This window comes from Peromyscus californicus, unplaced genomic scaffold (assembly GCF_007827085.1).
Source record: "Peromyscus californicus insignis strain IS unplaced genomic scaffold, ASM782708v3 Scaffold_19__1_contigs__length_69161282, whole genome shotgun sequence".
Lineage (NCBI taxonomy): Eukaryota > Metazoa > Chordata > Mammalia > Rodentia > Cricetidae > Peromyscus > Peromyscus californicus.
This window is the reverse complement of record NW_026294491.1, coordinates 1,989,186-1,998,475: the sequence shown is the minus strand read 5'-3', so window position 1 is coordinate 1,998,475 and position 9,290 is coordinate 1,989,186. Positions and strand designations below refer to the sequence as shown.

At 48.8% G+C, this 9,290-nt stretch overlaps 1 protein-coding gene across 1 annotated transcript; it reads right to left on the bottom strand.

Moving 5' to 3' along the window:
• Positions 1–638: 638 nt before the first annotated feature.
• Positions 639–2,609, bottom strand: Muc21 (mucin 21, cell surface associated). Its single transcript, XM_052744030.1, has 2 exons — positions 1,122–2,609; positions 639–788 (listed from the first exon to the last, which is right to left on the bottom strand). Exons 1-2 carry the CDS (start codon positions 2,607–2,609, stop codon positions 639–641), a joined length of 1,638 nt encoding a protein of 545 aa, XP_052599990.1.
• Between the last annotated feature and the right edge of the window lie 6,681 nt (positions 2,610–9,290).

Here is a 9,290-nt window from a genome sequence, read left to right as displayed (position 1 = left end):
TAGTGTTTCAAAAGTCCAGGTCATTCCCAGTGTTTTTCTGTCTCTTCATTGTGTCTCATGATGTGGGATCTCAGCTACTGCTCCAACAACAAGCCTGCCTATCTGCCTGCTGTCATGCTCCTCATGCTGGTCATGGACGTTCTAACCTGAAACTGAAAGCCCCCCAATAAACTCTTCTATAAATTGCCTGGGTCATGGTATCTCATCACAGCACTAGAAAAATAACTAAGACACCAGGATAGTGGATCCTGCTTGGGGCGGGAAGACTAAGAAAATGAGAACACACGGATCTTGAGCGAGCCCTCTGGATTTTGCTGTGGAGATTGTGAAGGCTGCAGAGATTCCAGTATGAAAGCACTCTCATATGACTGGGCAGTTTCCTTCAGAGCTCTAGATACCCACCCATACACATAGATTCTCTCTTCAGACATGTTGGATGTATTTATTTCTTTGTGAAATGACCAATGCATTACCCTCCTTCCTGTGTCTGGTAAAGACAGGAGAAGGGAAGAATGCGTCTTTCTCAAGGATATCAGGGACCCAAACAAAGTTGGGAAGGGACTCCTGGGGGAACGAACTACAAAGCAGCTCGGATCTCCTCTGAAGGATGCAGTCCTGGGCTCCATGGGCAGTGCTTGTCATCTCTCATTCATTTCCATGACCCCAGAGGTTACTGGTCTCCTCCAGGACCAGGTAGGGCTCCACAGAGGTGTATGGGGTTCTCCAGGACCAGGGTGGGGGTTGTAGAGAGCTATGTCAGCAGCATTTCTCAGAGACAGGTATCTTTTCTAGAAAAAGAGCCCATAGTTTAAGAACCATGTTTCCCTCCCCAGGCACTTACCATGGGTGACTATGCAACCGTTCCCCTCTCCCCAAAACTCTTCCCGATGTTCCAACCATCCCCTCTCCCGAAACCCCTCCAGCTGGCCTCCAGCCCTCTTAGCACTCTTTGCTCAGACTCAGCGGTTTCCTTGGGGTGTGGATCTGCCCTTCTGATTATAACTAGGTGTTTCTACTTGTAACTCTCCTGATCTCTGCTTCCTCTCTACTTCTGACTTGGGGCTTCTGTGATCTACCACCCCTGCTTTCCCTAAGCACCTTGTTATATATCAGGCACTCACCACGAAAAAGAAGAGCCCGGCAAAGAGTCCTGCGGCCATGACAACAGAGGCCAGGGTGATGAGGAAGATTTCCCAAGGCTTCAGGGACCCACTGGGCTTCTCCTCGTTCACCGTGTCAGTGTGGTTGGAGGTGGTGTACGTTCCAGTTGAAACTGCCAGGCTAGAGGTGCTGCGGGTGGTTGTCCTGCCAGAGCTGGAAGCTGTGCTGGTCCCAGCTGTGGTTGGGGTGGATGTAGAGCTGGAGGCCATGCTGATCTCAGCTGTGGTTGGGGTGGGTGTAGAGCTGGAGGCCATGCTGGTCCCAGCTGTGGTTGAGGTGGGTGTAGAGCTGGAGACCGTGCTGGTTCCAGCTGTGGTTGGGATGGATGTAGAGCTGGAGGCCATGCTGGTCTCAGCTGTGGTTGAGATGGATGTAGAGCTGGAGGCCGTGCTGGTCTCAGCTGTGGTTGAGATGGATGTAGAGCTGGAGGCCATGTTGGTTCCAGCTGTGGTTGGGATGGCTGTAGAGCTGGAGGTTGTGCTGGTCTCAGCTGTGGTTGGGATGGATGTAGATCTGGAGACTGTGCTGGTCTCAGCTGTGGTTGAGGTGGATGTAGAGCTGGAGGCCGTGCTGGTCTCAGCTGTGGTTGAGGTGGATGTAGAGCTGGAGGCCGTGCTGGTCTCAGTTGTGGTTGAGATGGATGTAGAGCTGGAGGCCATGCTGGTCCCAGCTGTGGTTGAGGTGGATGTAGAGCTGGAGGCCATGTTGGTTCCAGCTGTGGTTGAGGTGGGTGTAGAGCTGGAGGCCATGCTGGTCTCAGCTGTAGTTGAGATGGATGTAGAGCTGGAGGCCATGCTGGTCTCAGCTGTGGTTGAGATGGATGTAGAGCTGGAGGCCATGCTGGTCTCAGCTGTGGTTGGGATGGATGTAGAGCTGGAGGCCATGCTGGTCTCAGCTGTAGTTGAGATGGATGTAGAGCTGGAGGCCATGCTGGTCTCAGCTGTGGTTGGGATGGATGTAGAGCTGGAGACTGTGCTGGTCTCAGCTGTGGTTGGGGTGGGTGTAGAGCTGGAGGCCGTGCTGGTCTCAGCTGTGGTTGAGGTGGATGTAGAGCTGGAGGCCATGTTGGTTCCAGCTGTGGTTGGGATGGCTGTAGAGCTGGAGGTTGTGCTGATCCCAGCTGTGGTTGGGATGGCTGTAGAGCTGGAGGCCATGCTGGTCTCAGCTGTGGTTGAGGTGGATGTAGAGCTGGAGGCTGTGCTGGTCTCAGCTGTGGTTGGGATGGATGTAGAGCTGGAGGCCATGTTGGTTCCAGCTGTGGTTGAGGTGGGTGTAGAGCTGGAGGCCGTGCTGGTCTCAGCTGTGGTTGAGATGGATGTAGAGCTGGAGGCCATGCTGGTCTCAGCTGTGGTTGGGGTGGGTGTAGAGCTGGAGGTTGTGCTGGTCTCAGCTGTGGTTGGGATGGATGTAGAGCTGGAGGCCGTGCTGGTTTCAGTGGTTTTCCACATTGATGTAGAGGGTAAGGGTGTGCTGGAGGTAATGCTGATATTTACTGTGGTATAACACAAGTTTTTTTTCTGAATATAACCATGAAAGATAACTGTATAGATTGAACATATTTGCCTTTTGCTTCCTTCTTTCTCAAAATCATTGCATGAGTGATTTTATTCAGTGCTCATGATTGCTTTATGGACACCATTATTATTAATTATCTAATGAAGTACTACAAATATTGCTGTTTTTCCTGGTGCCTATGAAGGGCAGAAGAGTGTGTTGGATTCTCTAGAACTGGAATTGCAGATGGTTGTTGGTCACCATTTGGATTCTGGGAATCAAACCTGGGTCCTGTGGAAGAGTAGCCTGTGCTGCAAACTACTGAGTCATTTCTCCAGCCACATAAAAAATCCAAGTTTTATAAAAATATCATAAAGGAATTACAGGGGCTGCATCTTAGTGGTAAGTGTTTGCCAAGTATAGGCAAAACCCTGCATTTGAGCCTCAATATGGATGTGTACACACACACACAGACACACACACACACACACACAAATAGACAGAGACAGAGAGAGACAGAGACAGATATAGTTTTATCAAGTAACTGGATAAAAGTTATATTATGTAAATATATAATGTACTCTGTTGATGTCATAAAATATCCCAACAAAAGCAACTTCAAGGGAGGAAGGATTTATTTACAATTCCAGGTTATGGTACCTCCTTGCAGGGAAGCCAAGGATGACCCAAGCAGAAATGGCATGGGAAAGGGGTGGATTTGATTGGGAATGTTTTGAAGGATAAAAATAATAAAAATTAAAGTTTGGACATGGGGTTGGAGAGATGGCTCAGTGGTTAAGAGCATTTGCTGCTTCAGGGGACCTAAGTTTGGTTCCCAGCATGTATGTAGGCAGGTCATAGCTTCCTCTAACTCCAGTTCCGGGGAGTCCAATGCCCATTCTGCTTTCCACAGCACTGTACACACATGGCACATGGATACGTGTGCAGGCAAAATGCCCCCCCACACAAAGTAAATTGTAGCTGGCTTGCTTTGGGTTCAAAATGATAAGTTCCCCCAGGCATCCCACTCCCCTCTTCTGCGGAGGCAGACCATGGAGTGTTAATTGATGTCAGAACTTTGGCATATAAGTCCAGAGTCTCACTCCGTACCAGGTTGTCTTTGAACTCCTCCTGATCCTCCTGCCTCAGCCTCCTGTGTGCTGGGACAACAGGCTTAAAAGCACTGTCGTGAGGGTTTCTCACACACTACAGTAGTCCAGCCTTCAGCATAACATATCTTAAGCTTTGTGAAAGAAGTCCAGTGAGGACCAAAGGCCCACTGGGGTCTCTCACCCTCTGCTCTTTTGCTGAATCCAGAATCTAGAAGGTTCTTTCCATCTACTTGAGACAGTGCTTTCTTCACCACCTTCTCACAGAGAGAGCCTTCCTTTAATTTTATGATCATTTTTATTGTTGTCTTTATAATAAATTTGCCAATAAGTCAGTTCTTATTTTCAGACAGAGTCTTGCTAGATAGCTCTGGCTGATGGCTGAGACCTCAGGCATGAAGGAGCACACCCAGCCCTACTTTTTTTTATTTTAGTGTGTGTGTTTGTGTGTGTGTGTGTGTGTGTGTGTGTGTGTGTGTGTGTGTGTGTGTGTGTGTGAATGTATTGCAGAGTTTCAAACCCAGGGCCTCCCATATGCCACATAAGCACTCTAGCCATGAGCTACACTCTAGCTTCTTACTTTTTTTTATTCTATGCTATATTATTTTAAGATAGGGTTTCACCACACTGACCAGGCCCAGATAAGCCTTGCCAACTTCCCACCTCAGCCCCACCAGTAGATGGAATTACAGGCCTGGACACCAGACCCAGCTTGGTGTTTGGACCCTCTTCTTGCTCTGAGGATGACTTACACTGATGTGGGATCAGGGTTACAGACAGGAGAGAATTTCAATGTCTAGAATATGAAAAACTGACATTAAAAACAGTCAACCCAGAGCCGGGCGGTGGTGGCGCACACCTTTAATTCCAGCACTCAGGAGGCAGAGCCAGGCAGATCTCTGTGAGTTCAAGGCCAGCCTGGGCTACAGAGTGAGTTCCAGGAAAAGGCACAAAGCTACACAGAGAAACCCTGTCTCGAAAAAACAAAAAAACAAAACAAAACAAAACAAAAAACAGTCAACCCAGGGCTGGAGAGCACTGACTGCTCTTCCAGAGGGCCCAGGTTCAGTTCCCAGCGAGCACATGGCAGCTCATGGCTGGCTGTACCTCCAGTTCCAGGGATCCGACACCCTCATATAGAATATATACAGGCAAAACACAAGTGTACATTAAATAAATAAACCTTAAAAACAGTGAACTTTTCTTACTATTTAAACAACTGACCCACACCACACAGGTTATTACTCTCTCACAGATGTGTTAACTGAGGCATAGGGAAGCCAGTACTCCACAGTGTAGTTAGTGGAGCCATAACTCAGATTATAGGCAATGTGAGACCAGAGCCCACATTTGTCAGTCACTGGCTCCTGGATGATGATACACCATTCCCCTGAAGAGTTGAAATGATGGGTCTCTTCTCTGGGAAGAACTGGAGCTTGTTACCAACTCTCCCACCTCCTCAGACGTTCCCAGACCATCTATGTTTAGATAAAATCACTCACCATCTCCTAAGAGCAGGAGCTGCAAAAGCAACCAGCACCCGGAGTTACTTCTCCTCTGCATCTTCATCTGTCCCTGTGGCTGACAGGCAAAGGTACCTGGATCCCAAATGTGGCCAAGCTCTAGAGAGTTCTTGAGAAAGAAGAGATAAAGAAGCTCCCAGGAGTTCTTCTAAGGGCTTGGCTCCTGGGGAGGGGGTGGATGCCTGAGCTGTGAAGCTTCCTCAGCACTAGGCTGTCACCTCTCTCTCATCATTGAAGCGCTGCTGTGACCTTTATAGATTCCTGTGGGCCAGGGAGAGGTTGGGCACTTGTCCTGACAGACTGCCAACTGTGAGCATGTAAGGAAACAGTACTGAGCCTGGGGAGGCAGCGGCCAAGGGGTCAAGGGGATGGTACAAAATAAATAAATAAATAAAAGGAGTGACATGATCACACTGGGCTGGGTTGAAACAGGAAGGGAAAAAGGAAAGATTGTCAGAGAGAAGGGACCCACCCTGAGGCAGGGATGGGGTCAGAAACCTGTTCTAGCTCAAGGTTTTGTTTCCTGGTCAAGATGTTCTGTGGTTTGACTTGAGCAGAGAAGAAGTCCAGAGGATCTCAGCTGAAGGGCAGGACCCTGCGTCACCACAGCAAATGAAAACATGAGACTCCAAAGGGAGCAGTCGGTAGGGACCTGGGCGCCTGGGTGTGCGGTAGACACTCATTGACTTGCATTGAATCGATGGAGGAAGAGAGATCCAGGGTTGGTGAAGCCTTCTTTGGGATCTGTCTTTGTCCATTTTCTGTTGTTAGAACAAAGTGCCTGTCTTGTTTGATTTCTGTTGCTGTGACAAAACCCTCTGGCCAAAAGCAACGTGGGGAGGAAAAGATTTATTTATCTGGCTTACACTTCCAGGTCATAGTCAACCCTTGAAGAAAGTCGGAGTAGGCCCTCGCTCTCTGGCTCCCTTGCCAGCTCATGCTCAGCTAGCTTTCTTATGTGGTGAAAGATCACCTGCCTAGGGACGGTGCTGCCCACAGTGGATGGACCCTCCTGTATCGATGAACAAATCAAGATGATTTCCTACAGACATGCCTACAGGTCAGTGTATTCTAGCACTGTCTCCATCCAGACATCTCCTTTCAGAGGATGCTAGGCTGTGTCAGGTTGGCAATTACAGTCCATCAGAACAATGCCTAAAAAAAAGGGGGGGTTGATTTAGCTTATAGTTTAAAAGGCTCAGAGTCCAAGATTGGGCAGTCCCATCTGCTTGCCTGTGGTGAAGGCTCATAATTACAACATGGTGGTTGATGTCATGGCAGAAACACATGTGAGCAGAACCAGATCACATGGTGAGATATGAAGAGGGATTTTAGGAATAGAACAGATTCTCTGATAGTACCCTGCTCTCTCCAGAGTGAGAAAGTACCCCCTCCCGCATCATAAGACAAACATTGACCCCTTTCAAAATGCCAATCACCTCCCCCTGGGTCTCACCTCTTGACTCTCAAACGTGGGTGTGCCCTTCCCCCCGGTGGAGCTTTCCCACCTAGGATCCTTCCAACATGCTGGTTCATCTTTCCAAACAAGACATCTCTCAGAAGCACATACCAGGGTGAGGCGCAGGCCCTGCCTTGGAAGACTGAGTCTACTGGAAGGGGGCTCAGTCTGAGTCCTCTTGGAGCATTGAGTTTGGTCTGGACACTTGGATGTTACCAGCAGAGAGTACGCATGGTCAGCTAAATGAGTGTGCCCGAACACATCCAAATGAGCGGGGGATTTGGGGAGTGTGGAGGAGGGCACCATATGCCCAGGATGATGGAGTGCTGCTGGTCTGTCAGCCCGACCTGGCCCTCGCCCCCCTATGAGAGAAGCAGCTTCACGCCAGAGGGAACGTTTCCGATCGTCTATGTGCAGGTGAGCGGACGTTCTTTGTGAATAAGACCCGTTGTGAGGGAGCAGCTTGGAATGGAGGGGTCTGAGACAGGAAGGGATGCGGTGTGCCGGGAAAGGCTCAGAAGCAGGTCCCCACTGTGGCCATGACGGGCCGCTCCTGAGACTAAGGCGAGAGCCTGCAGTGACAGGTGAGGTTCTAGGCTTCCAGCAACTCTTCAGCTAAAGTTGATGGCTCTCCAGGAAAGGGACCTTGCCAGCCCAACCCAGACTTAGCCAGAGGGAAGGATCGTGGATGTAAATTCAGAGTCTATGATTTAGCAGCTTTCCAAAAGTTGTGCCGTGTGTACTGATCAGAATCTAAAAGTAACTAATCTCTTTACTCAAACAGGGAACTTGGAGCACCTCAATAATTCTCATGACTCATCTCCCAGTCACCCCCGAATGCCATAAGCACTTTCGTTCTGTCTTTTGAGATCTGTGACTGTGTTTCCTGAGACAGGGGCTAGCCCAGGCTGGCCTAAACTACAGACCCACCCCTGCCTTATCTCCCCTGCATTAGGTGTGCTCCATTACACCCAGCAGTTTCTTTGCCTTGTTGTGACTGTGTCTGGGGTAGAACCGTGGGCCTTCTAAATGTCACTCAGAGCTCTACAACACAGAGCTCCAGCCTCAGGCTTTAATTTTATTTTATTCTTTCTCCTTCACAAGAGACTAACAATACCAGTTTATGCACCACCAGCCAAACATCGTCTCACTATTCTTCCAAAGGACCCAGGTTAGGTTCCTAACACCCACATGATGGCTCAGAGACAATTAAAACTCCAGTTCCAGGGCATCCAATCTCCTCATTTGGATCCTGAGTCACTGCACTCGTGTGGTGTAGTTACACTTATGTGGGCAAGATACACACATAAAATAAAAATAAACGAATTCAAGCAAGGGATGGCTCTCACCTTTAATCCCAGCACGGGGGGGGGGGGTGGGGACAGGGGGGGGACACACACACAAAGACAGGCAGATCTTTATGAGTTCGGAGCCAGCCTAGTCTACATAGTGAGTTCCAGGATAGCCAGGGCTACACAGTAAGTCTCTTTTTCAAATAAATAAATAAATAAATAACACTAAGTAAATAAATTCAAGTATTTTAAATAAGATCTCTCAACTCTAGCAGGTGAAGCCTCAAGTATCACAGGACTGAGGTCTTTCCAGTGACGTTGACTCTAGCTGGAAGTCATGTTAAATACTGTTGTGTTTACTGTTTGTTTCTCAAGGTATACATTCCTTACCCTTCCCTGTACCGTGCCTAGAGGCAGGTGATTTTGCTTGTGTTTCCTTCTGGGAAGGATGAGTTTCATTTTATTTTATATTCTCAGGGAGGGCTCTTGATTTAAAAGAGGACTACTGGACAGACCACCAAGGTTGAAATACCTTAAGCTCAAATTCCATGGCTGCTTCTCACTTCCTGGTTCTTTCCTTTCCTACGTCAACCCAGGTGGTTTTTGTTTATCTAGGGTCATACCACGTAGCCCAGGTTGCCCTGCAAACTCTTGTCCTGCTAGCTGCAGCCCACTGAGTGCTGGCTTCATGGGTGCACATCACCGTGGTTGACTCATTGTTTTTTAATTTTAGCACAGCTCACTTTCCTGTCAACAGCTCTCCAAAGAACACTTGCAGCCGTCTCCTTTTCCTTCTGGACCCTTTTGGCGAGAACTCCAGTCCATTACCGAGTGCTGCAGTTTCCTTCTGTTGCTGCCCTAAAACACCCTGACCAAGAGCAACTTAGAGGAGGAAACGGTTTGTCCCGTTTACGGTTCTGGGTGACAGTCCATCACCGAGGGAGGTCAAGGCAGGAATTGGAAGGTAGGTCTACACTACATTGTGCAATTTTGAAGGAAACCGAGTCTCACAGTCTACAGCTGCCATTGACTCCTAAAGCACAGCCTCGTTCCATTTTGAATTTATCTAAACTTTACTCTAAAGCCTGAAAGATGGCGCAGTGGGTAAAGATGCCTGCTGCCGAGCCTGCTGCCGAGCCTGAGGACCTGAGCTCAGTCCCCAGCACTCACGTGGTAGAAGGAGAGAAATTACTTCTCCCAGTTTTCCTCGGACCTCCACGTGCCAGTGAGGTAGGATGCCTCCTGCAATCAA